Source organism: Trachurus trachurus (assembly GCF_905171665.1).
Source record: "Trachurus trachurus genome assembly, chromosome: 15".
Taxonomy (NCBI): domain Eukaryota; kingdom Metazoa; phylum Chordata; class Actinopteri; order Carangiformes; family Carangidae; genus Trachurus; species Trachurus trachurus.
Window position 1 is genome coordinate 9,953,367 of NC_139906.1, and position 20,494 is coordinate 9,973,860.

General features: G+C 39.7%; 1 protein-coding gene across 1 annotated transcript in view; it reads left to right on the top strand.

Moving 5' to 3' along the window:
* kcnh1a (potassium voltage-gated channel, subfamily H (eag-related), member 1a) overlaps positions 1 to 20,494 on the top strand; it is a gene marked incomplete at both ends in the record, with an annotated part of 42,597 nt that overhangs the window by 888 nt on the left and 21,215 nt on the right. Inside the window, 6 exons of the mRNA XM_083987706.1 lie at positions 2,059 to 2,085; positions 4,525 to 4,648; positions 12,565 to 12,671; positions 13,065 to 13,193; positions 14,539 to 14,657; positions 15,481 to 15,873. Of these exons, the coding sequence (XP_083843832.1) occupies positions 2,059 to 2,085; positions 4,525 to 4,648; positions 12,565 to 12,671; positions 13,065 to 13,193; positions 14,539 to 14,657; positions 15,481 to 15,873 (899 nt within the window). The remainder of the gene's footprint in view (positions 1 to 2,058; positions 2,086 to 4,524; positions 4,649 to 12,564; positions 12,672 to 13,064; positions 13,194 to 14,538; positions 14,658 to 15,480; positions 15,874 to 20,494) is intronic.

The following is a 20,494-nucleotide window of genomic DNA, read 5'->3' on the forward strand; positions in this document are numbered from 1 at the left end:
CCCTAAAACCATATTGAACACCATACAGTAGGTTAGATTGAAAAAAAGAAGTCCTCCATAACTAAGACAGTTAAGTACATTTGGAAGCTGAAACTTATCAAACTCTTGATGGAAGTCTTACAGTATTTTTGGACATGGGTGCCAGTAACCCTTTGGCATTTGTTTGGTAGTATTAGATCCAACAGGAGGTGACAGGTCAGTCTGGAGAGTTATGACACTAGACAGCCTACTGTGAGAAACAGAGCCAGTGGGGTTGTGTGAATGCCTGTCACCAGCCACATTTAGGGACACCAGTTAATTGGCTCCAGGTGCAATGACCTATTTTTCCCAGTGGAGGTTTGGTTAAAGCATTGTTTGGGTGTTTTTTTTTTTTTTTTTTTGTATCTATCTGCACTTCTTGGGCCTCACTGTCATCTGTAGCCCTGTTGCACCTATCTATGTTAAAAAAAGCTATAAAAACTTGTTTAGAAAGGATGCATGCATGTCTGCAGAAGATGAGCTGTGCGATATTTGGCCCACTATGGTATATGTAGGCCTATATGTTAAAAAACAAACATCCAACCTTCAAATACCAAAGAAAAGGCACTTGTCTTATGCATATGTTTTTTCTTACGACCTTGAGTAGTCCATGGATTAGCAAGTAGTAAATCTCTCCGAAAGCCAGAGACAAAAGAGCCTGGACTCCTATAATCTGCAGGATGCCACTGAGAAACAGCGGAGTGACATGTGAGAGACCACAGCGGTGGGTGGGCGTTCATAAACAATGACATGTTCCTTTTATGTAACTTGGTGTCATTCATTGTTAAATATGCAGCTCTGTGCTACAATTTAATGAATATTTCAGATTTTCATGTTTTTGTCCACTGGTTCAGTATGTTAATAATATACCTCTAAATATAAGGAATAACATGTTGAAGCCTGCTTTTAATCCACATTAAATCAGTCGCTCATTACACATTCCCATTTGCTATGGCAGGAAAAACACAGGTGCAACTAATAACACCCTAATGTCTCTCACCATGGGAAGCATGCACAATGGCATGGAAATTAAGCTACCATGAAAAATATAGATGTTTCCAGATGAGTTCTTGGACACTAATTAATTGATTAATTACTTTAAAGATACAAATCGTCATAGGGAAATCGAAAATCAAGCTTGCTTTTCCTTTGAGTGAAGAGCAGCAAACAAAATGTAGGAGGCTAATCTTGCTAGCGAAGCAACTGTAACGCAAACAAAACAAGAGATACACACGTAAATTTGGAAATGAATTTGAAAAAGCTCTTTCAAACTCTCAAAACCTGTATTAACAGATTTTGTTTGACACTTCGGGGCAGTAGTAATCACAGTATTGACATACCTTTTATGTTCATCCACCAAACCGTTAGTTGTTCCTCATTACTACGCTACGAGAGCAGTGAGAGTTTAATTGAGATGATTTAATTGAGGCTATGTGTTTGAGACCCGAAGAATTATCCAATGTAGGCTAAATAAAGACCATAGAAGTTGTTAGAGTTTAATTTGTAACCCTATGTAGAACAGTTCTGTCATTCCCCCCCCCCCCCCCCCCCCTCCAGAATTAGTACATTTACTTGTGATTGATTGATGCTTTTGTTTGGACTTTCAAATTTTAAATGCAGGTCTTTAAATTAAAGGTGGAGTATTTTTTTTTACTCTGTACTTTTGCCCTTTAGTGACTGAAAATTGCAGATCCACCTTTAATTTGCACAAGTGTACATTAAGAGCAGCACCTTCTGTAAATGTCATACGATTCTGTTGCTGCTATTAGCTGAGACTTAAACTGGTGAGCAACATTAACCTTCAGCCTGATGGATGACTTGATAAATACACATTTCTGAAAATGAATGTTGATGTTTTTATCCTCTATTAGCCGCTCACATAAGAGCAGCACAGTGAGGATTGCTGGTTTTGCAGCAGTGTTGTAACCACCTGTGTCTCTGTTTTGGTTGACACGTCCCATTTTTTTTGTGTGTCTGACATTCAACAGGTGTTTCTCACTGTAATCTGTTAACCTTTCTTTTCTTTTTTAAAAATTTCAGTTTGGACACTGTCACATAGACAGCAAGGTACTATGAAGTTTAGTTTGGCGTGCTGCTTATGTTTTCTTTACAGTATCTTTCTCTTTGTAATGTATCACTAAATGTTCTATACCAATCGCTGTTAATTTACAAAGCACCTAACTGATTAGACATGTTGAGATTTTTATTAATATTTTCCTGAAATTTTGGTGCAACACAGCAGTAAAAGAAACAACACAGGGATAACATCAATCATAGACTTTATCTAATTACAAGATCAATATCCATGTGATCATTGTAAAATAACACGTTGGCATGGAACATCTCATGCATCATATTCTGTCGATATTTTCATGCTATTAATTGTCATTTTTATTTTGTGTTTGTGTTCATATCTTGTGTATGTTGGTATTTCTGTGTGTTTTCTACGTGTTTTTGACTCCTTCCTTTGCTCTTTCACCCCTGTGTCGTCACATTGTTGTAATGTGTGTGCATAGACGGGTTGTTTGCTTCGAGATGTGACATATGGATTTCTTTTTTTTGGGTCATTTTTTTGTTTTAAACCCTTTAAAGGGACAACGAGGAGTTTTGGAAAAGCGAAGCGTTTTCACACTACATTTATGAGCCTCCGCGTGCACCGTGAAATTCTTTGACCGGTGCAAGACAGACTCATGTTTTCATTCATCAAGAATTAAAGTCAGAGGTTCGAAGACGATCAGATACCGCCATAGTTCCGACCATAAATGGTGATTCGGCGGCGTTATTCTCATGACTCGCCACAAAACCGAAAGTAAAGAAACGCTGGTCGGCTCGACCAGCATTTCCGCCACCACTAATAATAACAAAATAACGATTGAGACAAGACGATATATTTATCGAAAATGGGCCCATTAACAAGTGTGGGTAGCGGAGATTCATCCACATTAACGTGATACTTTTTTATAACCAAATAGAAACTCCTCGTTGTCCCTTTAAATGTCATATCTCCTATCCACCATTACATCTTACATAAATTTCAGACCCGTTTTATTTTAAATATCATGTCAAAAATAATCTAGAAGAATGATTATTAAATGTAATAAATCTGTAAAGTAACAGCTTGGTTTTGATCCCTGCTCTGGAACAGAACTTTGCTGTTTCTTGCTTTTTATCTGATTCCCAACTAACAATATTCAACTACTTGTTTTGCACATTTATATTTATTTTATGTAAAACTTTCATTTCACAACATGCAGTTGATGAACTATTGGATAAATAATCTTTTAAATCATGATAAGGGTATTGGGGGATACCTCAACATTAATCTTTAATGAGCAAACGTAATCTGCAAAGTCATCAGTTTTAAGTCAACAAATGTATTTATAGCAATACATCAGTTCAATTATTTGCATGTTGTGTTCATTATTCTTAGTTCAAACACCAGCTGCACCAGCTGTTAAAATGAAAAATAACAGTGTTATCCTTTAATTTCATGTGTTATTATGACATCAGAACCATTTTGGCTTTAAGTGATGACACTGAGTAACATTACGTGAATTAAATTGCTGAGGTTTAGAAATATTATGAAAAAATAATAGTTCATTAAAATTAACTTGCAACTCAGTGATTATTTATTACTATTTTAACCTTAAATAAAATTTGCTGGAAGGCCTTGATAACATTCGTATTGAAGCAAAATACACCACATGAGAATTAATGTAAGTGACTTTTAAAAATCTGACAGCTGGTATTAATATCTGTATTTGTATATATCAGTGAGCTGTTTTATACATCAGCAAAGTGTTTGTATTTGGGTTACATTCGTCCATAGACACCCTGTGTGCAGTGTGTAATGGGCCATAGACCATCATGGACCTAATGAAAATCTTTTAAGTGTGTTAGCTCTTAAAAGCAGGGTTTGTCAATCTTTTTTAATGATCGGGGAAACATTGCAAGCTAAATGCAAATTTTTCACATGAGACACATTTTAAATAAACACGCTGAAGTGGCGTAAATATGACAATGCAAGTTTCGACATCGTCATCGTGTCATCGCTGAAAATTTAAATTACCTTCCCAGCACTGGCCCAGTATAACTGCTGAAGCATTTTAAAGCTAAACATTTTCTCTTTTCCTTATTTATGTTGTCCACAGACAAACTTATTGAAGGTGACATTCTTCTCTTTCTCTGAACATCAGTGCTTGCTTTATACTTTATACTACAAGGTTAAACACTACAAAATTCAAATTCAGCTAAAACTTTTTGTTTCGTATACTTTTTTTTTTAACAGTCGCTTTGTTGTTGTGGCCTTTCATTCTTTGAAAAACGTACTACTTTGAAACAAAAGTTCAGTTGCACTTCCACCAAATCATTGACTTTGATTTATATCAGATGTAATAGGCCTTTCAGATTTTCTGAATCTAAACTAAAGCATTTGGGTATTGTTGTTTCAACTGTAACTTCTCAAGTTATTTGCCCTTTTTTTCTTTCCCGTTGACTCCCAAACAGATACCAACTTTGTGCTGGGAAACGCTCAGATAGTGGACTGGCCCATCGTCTACAGCAATGATGGTTTCTGCAAATTGTCGGGGTACCACAGAGCAGAGGTGATGCAGAAAAGCAGCACCTGCAGGTAGGAGAGAGGATCTGTTTATCTTAGTTTACATGTGTGACCATCTTTAGATGCTAAAATATATATATTCACATCCTACTTTTAAATTGTTCCTTTACACAAGTTCCAAACAAACTGGATTTGATGTACCAATTAGTTATGACTTTGGCAAAAACAGACAGTTTGCAGTATCATATAAACAAGATCAGCGAGTGACATAGCAAGAACGTATAGCTACAGCTGTTGTGCTAATCTGGATGAGCCTGGTTGGCAAAGCGAAAAATAATCACACTGCTGCTGATGCTGTGCAGTCAGTGAGAGGATGCATTTCTTTACAATGTTCATTTTAATGCTATAAGTACTTGCACTAGTTGTGTATAGCTCTCACGTAAAGCCTTTTCAATTTTCTGTATACGTTCCCTTTTGTGTTTCTATTTATTTATATTCACACCTCCTACCACCAAGCAGAGCTTCATTATTTGAGGTAAGCTTATTTAGGGAGGATAATGTAATCTGGTTTCAGGTGCATACAGTTTTTGATCATGCTCCAAGGTGTTTCCCATGCAGGTGTTGGTATTTTACTTTCTATAGAACAGAGAATCAAATCTGTTTTGCACAGATTTGCACAATTCCTTCAATCAATTATCAGGATGAGAGGATTTAAAGGATTACTAGTATAGCAAACTGTCATTTCAGCATTTCAATCAGTGTTGTGTTTAAGTGTCGACAAAAAGAAGACTTGCCTTTTCTCATGGATTAATCTGTGGATCACGTTCTTGATTAATATATTAAAGGTAGGGTTGGAGATCCTATGGGCTTTATGCACAGCTCCACTACTTCCTGAAATAAGCCAGCTCCTTTATTTCCTGTCTTACATTATTGTGTCTGACCTCACAACAATGGTCAGGCACACCTGGATTAATCAGTTGGTCCAATAATGTAGACAGGAAATAAAGGAGCTGGCTTATTTCAGGAAGTAGTGGAGCTGTGCATAAAGCCCATTCTGGAGCATTTTTTACTAAATTGTTTGAAATCCTCTTCACACTCCGATTGATTGCAAACAATTAATCAAATGCTTTTTCACAAAAATGTCAAAAAAGTGGTGGAATGGAACAATCCTGTAAAAACACCATCCGATCATCTTGAATGCGACGTTAAAGATGATTGGATTGTGATGTGTCAATCAAGCTGCCGTCTCTGTCCCTCCCTCCATCCGAGTTACCGCATGGAAAAGACAACGCCACTGTACCACACTGAAGTCTGGTAGATGTAGTAGGCTATATGTAGCTCTAAGCTGGATGCTCGGTGGTTTATTATGATGTTAGATGTTTTGTTAGCGTTGCTGCGCAGTGACACGTGACAGTATCGCGAAATGCCGCGTCGCTCACATTGGAATTACATTACAGTCGCTCCGCAAGGGCGATACCTTCGCACTTCACCTTGATGTGAACCAAACGCTGAACAAGCGCTGCATCTTCCTGTGCTCTGGAGGCGGGGCTTCAGAGAGAAAGCTGAGGAAAGGGGCTTTTGACTTGTGTATTTTCAAAATGTGGCCTGCTAGAACCGTTTTTTCCAGGATCTCCAACCCTACCTTTGGTAAAATGCAAGAAAATATCCATTGCAAATTCCAAAAGCATAAAGTAATCCATCTATCCATCCATCCATCCATCCATCCATCCATCCATCCATCCATCCATCCATCCATCCATCCATCCATCCATCCATCGTCAGTCATTTAAAGTAGTCCACACCTGCCTCTCATCAGTTCATGGAGGATCTGAGGCACTTTCTGGCCAGATGACATGTTCCAAAATCCAAAGATACGTAGTTTACTATCATGAAAAACAAAAGAAACCAAAAGGAGCCACATCTCAGAAGCTGAAACCAGTGAATCTTGAAATATCGTCTAATTAAATCAAAACTGTCTTAATTGTTGCAGTTTCAAGGTATAATATTAACCATTGTCATCATCTACGTATTTCATTAGCTTGCTCACATTTTCTAATTAGCTTTTTAACTTGATGTGCACCTGAGATCTATCAGGCACAAACTGGGGACCAACTGACATTTTAATGATGGCACTTTGTAAAACGTCAAGAGATCACCACACTTATTATAATTCATCCGGGGGGGAATATAAATGTGCATACCAAATTTTGATGACAGTTCAACAGTTGACATATTTCATTCATTAACATAACAGCAGGAGGTCATCAGGACTCATTCATCAATGCAAAGATCCATGGAAATACATCCAATAGTTGTGGAGGTATTCCGGTCCCGACCCAAAATGGTGGAACCACCAAGCGTTTCATGTATAGCTCTTTATTTCAAAACCTTGAGTACAGTGATTAGCTTTGCATCATGACCTTGATGATAAAAGTGAGGATCGTCCATAGGGATCCTGGGCTTACAGTCAATAGTGACTTATGAGGAGCTTATAGTGTTGTGGTTCTCAGGGGGAACGCTCTTTATACTAGACCTTACTGAGACCTGCAGCCACTACATTACCCCAATGTCCTTCAGCAGAGGAAGTTAAAAACCACAACACGAGAACAATGCTAGATGATATTCCCATTAGTTAACGACAGTCCAGTAGATGCTCTTTTTCTTGCAAAGCCAGAAACCAGATAACCAAGAGACAAATCTGTGATGTAATCATGTTGAAAAAACTGTGAAGGCTGTTTCCATATGAGTGACTATTACTATAAATCGGTGGACATACTCTCCCTAGGGCACTATCTCCAAAACTGCTCTCATTAGACAGAAATAAGTTCTTCGAATGAGTAGTATTCGTATTTGAGTGAACAATTTTAGGACTTTTATTGTGCCAGTAATAAACATGTAATGCAGGAAGCAGTGTAGCCTATTAATAGGAGCACACAGAAACAGTTGGTGCTGCCATGTTTGAAAGCTGTGGGAGATTTCATCTGTTGTCGGAGATGGTGTTTGTCACAGCCAGCACTGCGGCTATTACTGATTCAGACCCTCAGGTCCCTAAACATAAGCTTCAGAACATTTGCCAATACAAATATTTAACAGTGTGAGTGACGATTTGTTTGAGGTTTATTATTAGGTTACTAGATAGAGTGGAGTCTTATGTGTGTCAGAGGAAGGAAAACAGACTGAAAATCCTCGAAGCATGTTTTTGGAGTTGGATTTAATAGTTCAGGGATCTCAGAAAATACAGTTTCACTTCATTGATCTGTTTGATCTCAGATATAGTAAAATCAGCCTATGGATTTTTTCACTTGATGAAGGAAGTTGACGCATATATGATATAATGATTTCAAAATATAGAAATTGTTCTGTGTTTTCGTATGGTGGCCTGTTTTCAGAATCTGTACTCTGGATTCCCCACTATAATGAGTTTTTCATTTAGTTCAAGTTCAATGGCTCTTGGCTGTGCTTGCAAAGGTCAGTGAAGCCCAGGTCAAAGTTCAACACATTTTCAACACCCCCAACGTGTATGGAAGCTATTATACATTAAAAAAAAACAGAAAATGGCAGCAGCAACTCCACATTGTCTCCATTTTTTCCCGATTTAGTCAAAATGTTGTATTAGCATCAAATTAGCCTCCTGCTGCTAACACAGTGGCTAACTTTTAAAGTGATGAGAGAAAAACCAGATGAATAAACAAATACTAAACAACCAGAAACAGCTGGAATCAAAAGAGCATCTACAGATATAAACCCTCCAACAAGGACACCAGTGAAGCAAATCAAAAAAAAAATTCTGTTTTAAAAAAAGGTTGTCAGTTAAACTGTTAAGTGCCACGGGCTGTGCCAGCAGTGGTTGCCATGGCAACAAAATGTTCAACGGGAATGTTCAGCGGAACATAACTGCCGTTGGGATGATGATGACAGTGATACTAAATAAAACAGAAAAAAAGATGAAGCCATAGCCTACTGACTTCAGTGATGATCCCCCGACTTCTCACTTTCTAAGTAGTTTAACAACTTTTGGATGCAGTGTCATGAAAGTTCCAGATCGATATTCATTTTCCACCAAGGATGAATAGAGATTGCCAAGACACGTGACCAACTGGGCGGCAACGTCATCAGAAACGCAAAGGATTGTGGGTATCTTTGGCCAATTTCCCCCGATCTACATAGCGCGCTAGACACGGGACGATTGATACACATTTCCTCGAAAACCACACAAGCTTGAACCGTCAGATTTTGTCACTATGTTCAGCACTCAACACCGACCAATCCTGGGAAAGCTTGTGAAATTACGTCACGCCATTCAAAAGTTATTAGCACGAACCTGTTTTTGACTACGGAAAGTAAAATGTTAGGTGCTGTAGTTTTTTTGTGATCAAAAGTTGTATTGTGTGTTTCATGCAATAATAATATGACCTAACAACAGATGAATTCGTACATAAACAGGTCCTAATGTATGCAATGTCATAGTTTTGAAGTTTAGAGGCAAAACAGGTTGAAGTGTCAGTAGTAGCTGCAGGGACGATTGATAAGCTGTTTCAAATGTCCCGCCACCGTGCGTAGTGATTGTGGTCACATTGCGCGATCAATATCTGTATATAAATCACCAAATTAATACCCTAACTGTTTTGCAATGAACAACAACCGATTTTAATGAACAACATGTATTTTTAATAAACACCACATATTTTTAATGTTCGTGTTTATGACGTGAATCAACAGCAAAGTGAGGGGAAAATGCCGAGGGAAAAATGACAATATGTTCAACTGTGTATCCATAAACATGACTCAGGACAGGGAAATAAGTAAATGAAATGAAAATGCAGTTGTCCAACAACTCGTACAAAAGAAGAAAGGCGAGTTTAATCGAAATGCGGATCTTGACAATTACGCACGGGACAAAAATATTTATTTGACCTATTTATATTGTGAGAAATTATGTGACATTTTGGCAATAACTACACTAGTATGTTGTCCGATATGCTGCATAAAAACGAGAGTAATGTCAGTAGTTTCTGTTTAAAACATGCTGTTTCAACCGTCCCTCCTCTGTGTCTCAAACGACCCGCATAGGTGGGGCGTTTGAGACAAATGTCAACTTACGTTCAAAGTTATAAAACAGCGCGATCATCCAACATGTGTTAAATTACACTTGTAATTAAGAGAATACACATGTGAGTTGTTGATCACATGATAAAAATGTTTGTGTACATAACGTCATCTTTGAAAAAGACGTCTAAATGAAAAGTGTACCCGGCTCCCCTAACAAAAGTACAATAAAAAAACAGAATTAACTGGCACAATGCAGCGGGCAAAGGGAAACAACAAAGAACCATACCGCCTAAAACTAAATCGAGCCGCAAAGAAACGATACGAGGACAAAATAAAGACAATCAAAGGGCTGGATCCCTATGAACACAAGGTGTGGTCCGCTGACATTAACCTGCTGCCCAACTTTCCATGCTGGTAAACAAAAAAACGAAAGTCCATTGCGGATCTTTTTGCCCTGTCTATCGTGCGAACGACTGTTGCAATTCACAACACAGCAGGTTGAAGGCATCTTCAAACCAGAGCAGTAGATATTTGAAACTGGCGTTCTTGCCTCCACAAATTCAAAGTCTGGCGCGTTTGTTTGTGCCATAGATTCCCACAATGCTTTGCGTTCCCCGCCGGGAATACGTCACGCTGGCAATCTCTTAATGTTTCATCTACCGTATATTTCATTAAAATTTGTCCCATCTTCGGTTTATGATCAAAAACCTGCAAAACTAATGGTAGCCTATAACCTAACCTTCATTAAAGGAGCATTATCGCAAATACAGCAGTAATAGCATAAAATAAGCTGAATCCGACCTCTGAACCGGAAAAATGCAACAGTAGCCTAAATAGTAATGTAGCAGTGTCAGGCTGCTTACAGTCACTGAATCGCTCGGTAGAACACTTTGTCTCCACGTCCCTGTGTCTTTCTTCAGCTGTCCTTCAGCTGTCCTCTCAGGAGGAGGAAGTTGCAGTTGCTGTTGTTGTCGTTGTTGTGGTTGTGCGCGACGTAGAGCTGCCGCTTCCACTAGCGAGTTTTCTTTTTCCCGCGATTGCACGTTCATTCAGCCTGGTGAGGGAGGAGGAGGGGGGAGGAGGGAGGAGGAGGAGGGGGGGGGACTAAACGAGGCTGCTCTCTCTCTCTGACAGCTGCCCACTTGTTTATATCTGATAAGCTCCGCCTGGCTCCATCTAGTGGCCGAATTAAGAATTTGGATTTGCGATAATGCTCCTTTAAAGATGAACTATGCAGGATTTTTAGCTTAACTATGCTACATTACCTTAATTAAACAGCTTTGGAGTTATTGTGATGGTTTAATAAATGACATGTAACTTGTTATGAAGGAGATTGAACACTGCTGCCTTCCACCTTGCGTCTCTTGGCTGAAAAACAACTACCGTACAGTACTGTGCAAGATTAGCGCTGCCGCCCCAGTGTCCCAGCTCTCGTCTCTGCAGCACCGCGACACAAACGCGCCCCGTAACCTGTAATCTCTCGCTTATGACAGTTAAGACTACATTGTAATATAACGTTATGCACCGCTCTATTGATTGCTTTCTTGCCGGCATCATTGTAAACAAATGCACATGGTCAGGAGGAGGGTTAGCAAAACAGCGGAAAAGCGATCAGACTTGCATAGTTCCCCTTTAAACCTATTACAGTCCCACTGAGCTACTGTCACGGCTGTAAAAATAGAAACCACAGTGGTCTACCTACTGTATACACTGTCAGTTCCCCCCAAAAAAACATTTCGTCTTTATTCTTTGGTCTTTGATACCTTCAGTCATTTTGTGTTTCAGCATTTTATTTTTGCTGAACATTTTCCACTTCCTTTGCTGTGTTAATTTTTTTTTTTTTTAAACCAAATCTTACAGAAGCAGCCACACGCAGATTAATTCTCTGTCAAATGAAAACATCTTCATATGAGCCTAAAGAACGAGGCCGTAAAACATTCACAGAGTGTGGAGGTTTGATGTTTTTGAGGATGACTCACCACAAAACATATACCGATTTCCCCTGGGTGTTTAGGTCTAATAACTGGACCTCTTATGCTATAGATGTTCGTGGATCAAAAATGCTGTTTCCATCTCGATTGTTCTTACTTTGTTTTGCTGCTCGTCAATTATGCATCTATTTTTTTCTCCATTGGATCCTGTAAACATGCAGTGACAAACCTGTGGGAATTTTCATGCATGACAAGCGAGTGATCGTTTTCAAGTACTTTTTCTTTGAAGAAAATCAAATTGCTAGCGGCTCAAAGAGAAGACGAAGAAGAAGGGAGGACATTCATCAGTGATATTACATCAAGCACTGGTCTGAGAAGTCTCAGCGGCGTCAGAACGTAGTCTCATTAAATTTAGCCTTCCTTTTGTATTCCATAACAAACTAAGTTATATTTAGATCATGCTGGAACACGCTGCTACTGAGGGTGGCAGTAACAAGCAAAGTGAGATGAATGTCTCTGCAGCGTGGTTAAATGTGCTCATGCTTGCTTGACCCATCTCCAGGTTTAATTTGTTTTTGAGAGGCACTTTGCATTTGGTCAATTAGACACCAGGCTGCATTTATCTTTTTTTATGCTTTCAGGGTACATTTCAATGAATTTTAATCTACCACTGCTCTATATTTAATGGAGCCTAATTCTGCACTGTATGTCTCCTGAGGTCTCTAAGTACTGTAGCAGTCATTAAATTGGCTCCACAGTTTAAGTGTAACTCTTGATGGATGGCATATTATTTTATTATCTTTAGAAAATATACATTAATATTTAAGAAGTTGATGATGGGTGTGATTATGTAAAAAAGGTGATAATTTAATCTAATCAGGCAATACAACAAATTCATTGTGACGCTCACATGTTTGAGCCTTCCTCAACACCTTTTGGTGCTAGACCGAATGTACCGCTGTGTGTTAAATATTCAGATTGTTTTTTTTTTCCCTTTGTGTTTTCCAGCTTCATGTACGGGGAGCTGACAGACAAGGACACGACCGAAAAAGTGCGACTAACATTCGAGAATTATGAGATGAACTCGTTTGAAATACTGATGTACAAGAAAAACAGTAAGTAACAACAGCATAAGTGAGGAAAGAGGAAAATGTGGTGTTCCACTCTCTTGTCATGCAAATGTATTCAGAGCCTCAGTAACATACTGAGCTGAGTTCAAAGGCAGCCCAGAACATTTCTACCTCTGTAGAAATGTGCTAATTGGTTGAGAACCAGACCAGAGAAAGCTTCCCCAGAAAAATGCAATGCCGTGTTTGTTTCCAGTCGCAGGTGTAGCTTCCTCTGCTTCCAGGTGCTACAGAAAAACATGGAAAGTTTTGAAAGTCCAGAGTAATTTAGTTTCACTTTACTCCTTGCAATTAAAATTTCTGCTAAATATGCAATTCTCTCTCTGTAAATAAGCAGATGCTGCAGCTAAATATATGTTGTTGTGCTTTTTATACTCGCAGGGACGCCTGTTTGGTTTTTTGTGAAGATCGCTCCTATACGAAATGAACAGGAGAAAGTGGTCCTGTTCCTCTGCACCTTCAGCGACATAACAGCCTTCAAACAACCCATTGAAGACGACTCTTCCAAAGGTTAGAGTCAAGTAATTTAATTTATCAACAACAAATAAAGCCTCCCTGAAAGTTAATTCCACTTCAGAGTGATTAACAATAGGAACAATACAAGCTCGGGCATCAAACGGCTCATTAAAATCCTTTTTTTCCTCCTTTTCTTTTCACATTTAATGGCAGGCGTGTGTGATCTAAAACTTAACACACAGAGGTGATCAGAGATGAGAGAGGCAGAGGTAACATTAGACAGCTAGTAATCACCATTCCCAGTCAAATACACACCCCATCATGATGGTTATCAGCCCACGGCACACACAAGTGGTTCATAGGATGATAGGGAGCGACTACAAACAAACAAGCAGTGACAAAAACAGCATGGGGAATTACCATGAAGCAGCGAACACAAGGAGAACAGGGCCCACAGGACCTACTGTAATCCTAACAAGTTCTAACTCCACTGCACAGTTTCAAGGGGAACTCCACTGATTTTACACACCAAAGCCTGTTTTCAGGTCACGGAGTGATGATGCAGATGTGAAAAAGTCGTATGAAGCCTTTTGTGTCTCCAGATGAAGCTGCACACAGTCTGATAAATTGCCCCCAACGAGTCACCTCTCGGTTTTGTCTGCAGACGACGAATTTGAAAACCAATATACGATCTGATCCTGACTCAAGGCTAGCACCCCAATCTCTGACCGAGGGGTCGAGTTGCATTGTGGGTAATGCAGGCGGCAGAGTTTGACAAGAAAGAAGAATGTGTGCAATAAAAAAGACGATATCCTTTCTCCTGCAAGGGTTTTAGTATGGTACAGCAGCACTGTTTGAAGCTGTTGATGCCCCAGCGTGCCCAGGAAATACTTAATGTGGAGAGCCTCAGTTGTACAGGAACCTGATTTTCTGAGTCTTATTACAATTCCCATAAGTCTGGAAGACATGCTGCGGCTTCAGAGATACACAGAACCAGATAACTAGGGATGCACCAATTGTGAAATTCTGGGCCGATACCGAAACACATGTTCAAAATAACAATTTGGCCGATGGCCGACACTGGTACTGATTTTATTCCTCTACTGTGTAAAGGAAACCAAGAAATCGTCATTACTCTCACGCAACCTTCATTTTTGCTCACTGAACTTTAACAAATTGAACGTGCACACATCCTTTTGCATCTTGACAGAGTCACATCCCCCCAAAACAGAGAGATAAAAGCTGAACAGATAAACATCGGCCACTGCCATCAGTATTTTCCGATGGCCGATGTCAGTCACAGAGGCGAATATCGGTGCATCGGTGCTTCCCTACAGGTAGCATCTAGAAAGTCGTCATATTACAGATCATGCATTCTGTATCTAATCTTAATCCTCAGGTTGGGGAAAGTTTGCCCGCCTGACTCGAGCTCTGACCAGCAGCAGAGGAGTGTTACAACAACTTCAGCCCACGGTTCACAAAGGAGAGAACGTCCACAAGCACTCCCGCCTCGCTGAGGTACGGAGGATACAAGTCATTTGATTTAATTTCCTGCTGCGTTGTATTTGTTTATGTCTGCATCTCTGGCTGTCTTTACACTACGAGGTTCAAGTGGCTCAATTCCGATTTTTTCCTCTCAAGTGGCAGAGATCGGATCTGTAACACGAACGTGTAAACTGGAAAAAAACGCATGATATCGGATATATCCGCTAATGCGTCTGCAGTCTAAACAAACAGATCGAATATTCCCTGGCTATGTGAGTTGTACGTCATCAACAATGCGTCAAAATAGTAATAGCTGTATACGGACAAAATTTCACAGAGGTATGAATTTTTTTTTTTAATGCAGATGACAGATGCCAATGGAAATGAGCCATTTGGCTATAATTGGGTGCATTTACATTTTATTTTTAAAATGTTCATTAATGTACATTTTCCCTGTAGCGCCACATTATGTAATAATTTTTCACCTCATTATGTAACAACGCCACATTTTGTAATAAAATCCTTGAATGCAATATGTAATAAACTTTGCTGCATTTGTAATAAGTTGTTACATAATTCACCAAATTATTAAATTTCTTCATAAAAAAAGTGACACCGACATTTTGTAATAACTGATGCAATATGTAACAACTTGTTGTCTTGTGTTCAAGAATTTTATTACAAAATGTGGCAACTCATTACAAAATGCAGCGTCATTACATAATGAGGTGAAAAATTATTACATTATTACATAATGTGGCGCTACAGTCCCTGTAACACATAAAGCTAAATGCAATCAAGGCCTGTAGTGTAGAGACGGCCTCTGAGTCCTCTGTGATGCGTCTTCATCTGGCAGGTGCTGCAGCTCGGCTCAGATCTGCTGCCTCAGTACAAGCAGGAGACCCCCAAAACCCCTCCCCACATCATCCTGCACTACTGCCTCTTCAAGACCACGTGGGACTGGGTCATCCTCATCCTCACCTTCTACACGGCCATCATGGTGCCCTACAACGTCTCCTTCAAGACCAAGCAGAACAATGTGACGTGGCTGGTGGTGGACAGCATCGTGGACGTCATCTTCCTGGTGGACATCGTTCTGAACTTCCACACCACGTTCGTCGGACCCGCCGGCGAGGTCATCTCCGACCCCAAGCTGATCCGGATGAACTACCTGAAGACCTGGTTTGTTATCGACCTGCTGTCCTGCCTGCCGTACGACGTCATCAACGCCTTCGAGAACGTGGACGAGGTGAGTCCAGTGGCTCTGTTCACCAGGACGTCGCTGAGGCGATCAGTTGATTGAGAGATAATTAATTAGCAGCTCTTTTGATAATCTATTGATCATTCTAATGGTATTTTAAGTCTTCATACTGCAGATCCAGATTCTCAAATGGGAGCACTTGTTGTTTCTTAGGTGGTTTTAAACCTGTTGGTCAATTTGAGCTTGTTAGTTTTCTAAATTGTTATAGATGACATGAGATTATATCTACATTTAGTTGACTAATTGATACGATTATTGAAAAATACCTAACTTGATATCCTTAATGAGTCATTTTTTAAACAAAAATGAAATATTGCCTGGCCCCAGGTTTTGAAATTACATTTAATTACAGGGTCATGATGTTTTTAGGATTTGTTTTGTCATACATTGGGAGCATTTCTGACATTTTGCACTCAGCAGTTATTAGTTAGAAAACTATTGGAGGCTGAAATCTAAAGCAAAATATGTATGAAGGCAATACCAGTCAATAAGTGGTTATCAGATTTATTCAGTTCTCAAATTACAATATTAGTGATAGCCTCAAAACACTCCTCGTAGTTGTTTTGTGTAGCTACAGTGAGTTTGAATTACTTTGTTTATGTTGCGATATGTTTGTTGGTGAATGCATACTGTACATGCTCAGCCGTAATGAGGAGTGTTTGCCAGAGTGCTATCACAGTTAATTGGCACATTTTAATTGGGGAGGGAGCGCTGCATTATTAAACCGAGGCACCCTTCAGTGCTCGGCTGTGTCTTCGCCGCCCTGAAACCATCAACACCTTCTGAGCGCTGACAGAAAGCCCAGAGCATGGGGAAGACACGTGCTGCGATACGAACTAAGACGTGTTATTTTTCTAAACGAGCATTTTGACTTTAACAGATGTAGCACAATGTGACACACAGTATATGTGGGTTAATCTTCCTCTTCTTGGCCAGCCCTCTCTTTCACAGTGGAGGAAAACCATATTATTTGTTGTTAAGCTGTGACATAACATTGCTTCGCTGTACTACTACCAACAAACAAGCGTACACAGTGCTTACATTTTAAGATCCAGTAGATCCAGCAGATACTTGAGTCATATTTCTGGTTGTATCTGACTGAAAACATCTTCATGGTGCAACCACAGCTTCTCAATCTGATGCAAATGTTCCCGTAGATCACTGTTTTTTTCTCCCTCTGTCACACTCTCTCTCATACACACACACACATTTACACACATGCACACGCACACATTGATTAAATGGAGCCTCAGGGTCCCGTACTTGCCGGTTTTCATTATATCAATGCATCATTCTGTGTGTGTCTGTGTGTGCCTGTGTGTGCTTAAATGTGACACGTCTCATGATGTGTGTGTTGTTGTTGTGACGACGTGCCTGTGTAAAATGCTGTGATAGCATTTAACGGCGCAGTCTGTCACACACAGCACAGTGTACGGCGGCTCTCGGGGGCCGAGTCTGGCAGCATGTACAGTACCAGCTAATAAGAAATGCTGCAATAATGTTTTTTGTTTTTTTTAAAAAAGGAACCTTGTTGCAAGAGAACGAGCACTGAGTTGCATCTGCAGGTCCAGCATTTTGGCCCTTTCTAGTCTTTCAGTGTTTCAGCATCCAAAGCGCTGACAAGTTCAAGAGGCCGGGGCAGAAACAGTCAGAGGTCAGCAGAAGAGAAAAACAACAACCTGCTGTCATTGAAAAGACACCACTGGTGTTATTTGATATTCTAGTAAAAGCAAGAATTCATTTCACTATCGAATATCTTTCCTATAGCTTGTGTTTGATGTTAAAAGCACACAAAGGAGCCTCAGACTGTGTCTGAAATCAGTTGATTAATTGGCAGCAACTGATGGTCATCTTCTCTGAGAGTATCAGCTGGTTTCCATAGACTTGTTCAACACTAAACTTGATCATCGACAAAAGCAGCTTCCTGCCAGTAATGGAAAACACAGCCATGGTGTTACAGATGGTGGAATATGGAAAAGAAATCCCAACGAGTCATCCATTGAGGCTCTTAAATGTTTCTAATAGTTTTTGCACAGTATATTATAAAAAAAATAAAGCTATTTGGCAATATTCATTAGCAAGATCGTTGCTGCTGGTTTTGGAAATGCCAAGCGAGAATGAAAGAAAAGTCGTCATTGTTTTCCTGCAACATAAATGTATGAAATAATTTTTGAAAAACATTATGCGCCAGTGTCCAGGACAGTAATCGATTTATTTAATTTTATTTAGTCAATACTAGCTGAAATACTTGTCAGCTGAAGCCGTACACTTCACACAATACAGCTTCATACTTTCGCTTTGCATTTATTGTGAGATTGAAATGTACAAGTGGCCGTGATGAGGTTACGGACACATTGGCTGTAAAGGGACATCAAAGCTGCGACTGTCCACTTCCAGCAGCATCATCTTCCCGTGCGTCTTCCTCTCTGCAACAACTCACTGACTCCAATTTGCTCCAAATTGCTTTGAGGCGATCCATGGCAAGGGTAAATGAGAGCTAGTAAACAATTGTCCGTGTTATTAAACCGGCATCGAAACATCTTGCTGCTGCTGCTGCTGCTTCTCTAGACCTTAACGACTGACATGAATAACTTTGATGGCTGTTTTCCCCCCAACAGGTTTCCAAATAGGGAAGGAAAGATCATTAACGAGGAGCGGCTGTCAGAGTTATTCTTGGCAGCCTTAAAACGCCGTGCGTCACCTTGAGACTGACTGAAATTTGTAGTCGCTGTGTCATTTCAGTTTCCAATCACTGATAAACCCAAAACAACAACAACACATGACACTTCATGTTGCTGTCCAAAGTACAAGACGACAGATTAGCGCTTTAGCTTTTCACTGCATGCTTTGGTGACACTGCACATGTTGTACAAACACAAAGTTGTTTTTTTTCTGTTTCTTTTCTTTTTATTTCAAAACCTTTATTAAATATTGATTTTCTCATGTGTTGATTCATCGCTTACTACTGATCAAGTGTCTTCTCTCTTACATGTGCTTCCGTTTTTGTTTTTCTTCTTTTTCATCCCTCCGTTCTGTTTGCATGGCCCCCTCCCCACCTCACACACCCTCCACCTCTTCTGCCTGTGTTCATGCATGGGACGCGATGGGAAGAATTGGAACCACCGAGCTGTCACTCAAGTAGGCTTCAGTTTGATCAGCATATGATAATGAACAGTGTTTGTGTTTTTGTTTCACTTGCAGACTCACACACACTCACACTTGATAAACCTGCAACATGAAAACCCCCCACCACCCCCCCAGGCCTTAAAAAGAACAATCGCACATCACATTTCCTGTGACATTTATTCTGGAAACAACATTTCTCTCAGAGGAGACTAACACAGGAACAAAGGAGTGAAAGAAATGTGAAATAAAATGTGATGATGTGTAATTTGCACAGAAGGAACAGATTTTGGTGCTTAGACCCCCAGCAGGAAGTGAATCATCACGGAGAGCAGGCCATCGGTGTAAGGTCGTCCCAATTAGAAGAAACTTACCCCTGGTTACCCTAAATACTGGTGGTGGTGAAGCATGGAGAAGCTAGAGGATGGGAACATATCATAGGAGGAAAAGAGACAGAGAGAGAGAGGGGGGGTACTTTTAAACTTTGAAAACTTACAAGTGATTGGCTGAAGGCAATTGTGTCAGATTGTGATTGGATGACAACTAGAAGGAGCTGGAGGAGCGTATGACTTTGAGCTTGTGTAGACAGAGATGCATGCATCTTCCTGACTGAATTTTTTTGCTAAGCTTCATTTCAGATGTAATGCTCGATGAGAGTACGGCAACAAGGAGCAGAAGTGCATGAAAAAAATGTTACAGAAAAATGTCACAGATTTGTGCTGCTTCTGATTTGTTTCTGTTTTCCTGCCAAAGCTTTTCATTGCACAGGAGACAACAACCACTGTATCAGATTGCCTTCTGCAAGTGTTTTACGAGCATCATTAAAGCTGCATGAGGGCTGATTCTGTCAGAACTAACATCATTGGTGACTAACTGATTGCAGCGAAGTGACACAGTTAAAAAGTATGAATCTCAGCATTGAAAATAATATGCATTTTAATAGAGAGATGTGTTGTGGTTTATTAGAGCCGCCTGCTTCCTTTAGACAAGTTTGACAGCATCTTACCTTCATTTTCACATTTGGCTAACTTTGCTTAATTGGGTGTCAGAAGCTGAAATGTACCTTTTCATTATGATGTTTTAATATTGGAGATGAAAATAGTCACCTCAAAGTTCTTCGACTCCAAGCAGATGTTTAGATCAGGACTGAAAATGCAATAAAAACTTAATAGGCTTGGCAAGGCAAGGTAATTTTATTTGTATAGCCCAATGTGTCTCAAAGGGCTTTACATGGCATCATAACACCATAACAACATCCTACTAATACTGGTCCTTAACTATCGTTTAAAGGACTTCTAAAAGGTAATAAAATACGTATTTTTCTAGAATTGGAGCACCTGCTTCTGCAGCAGTTCACTTAATGTACAGTAACATACTCAGAAATGAATGAAATTAGATAGTGATTGAACCTTAAGCCTGTGAATATTCTCATTTGTCCAGGTCATAGTTATCTCAAGGAAATTTAAATCAAATGCAACTGGACTTA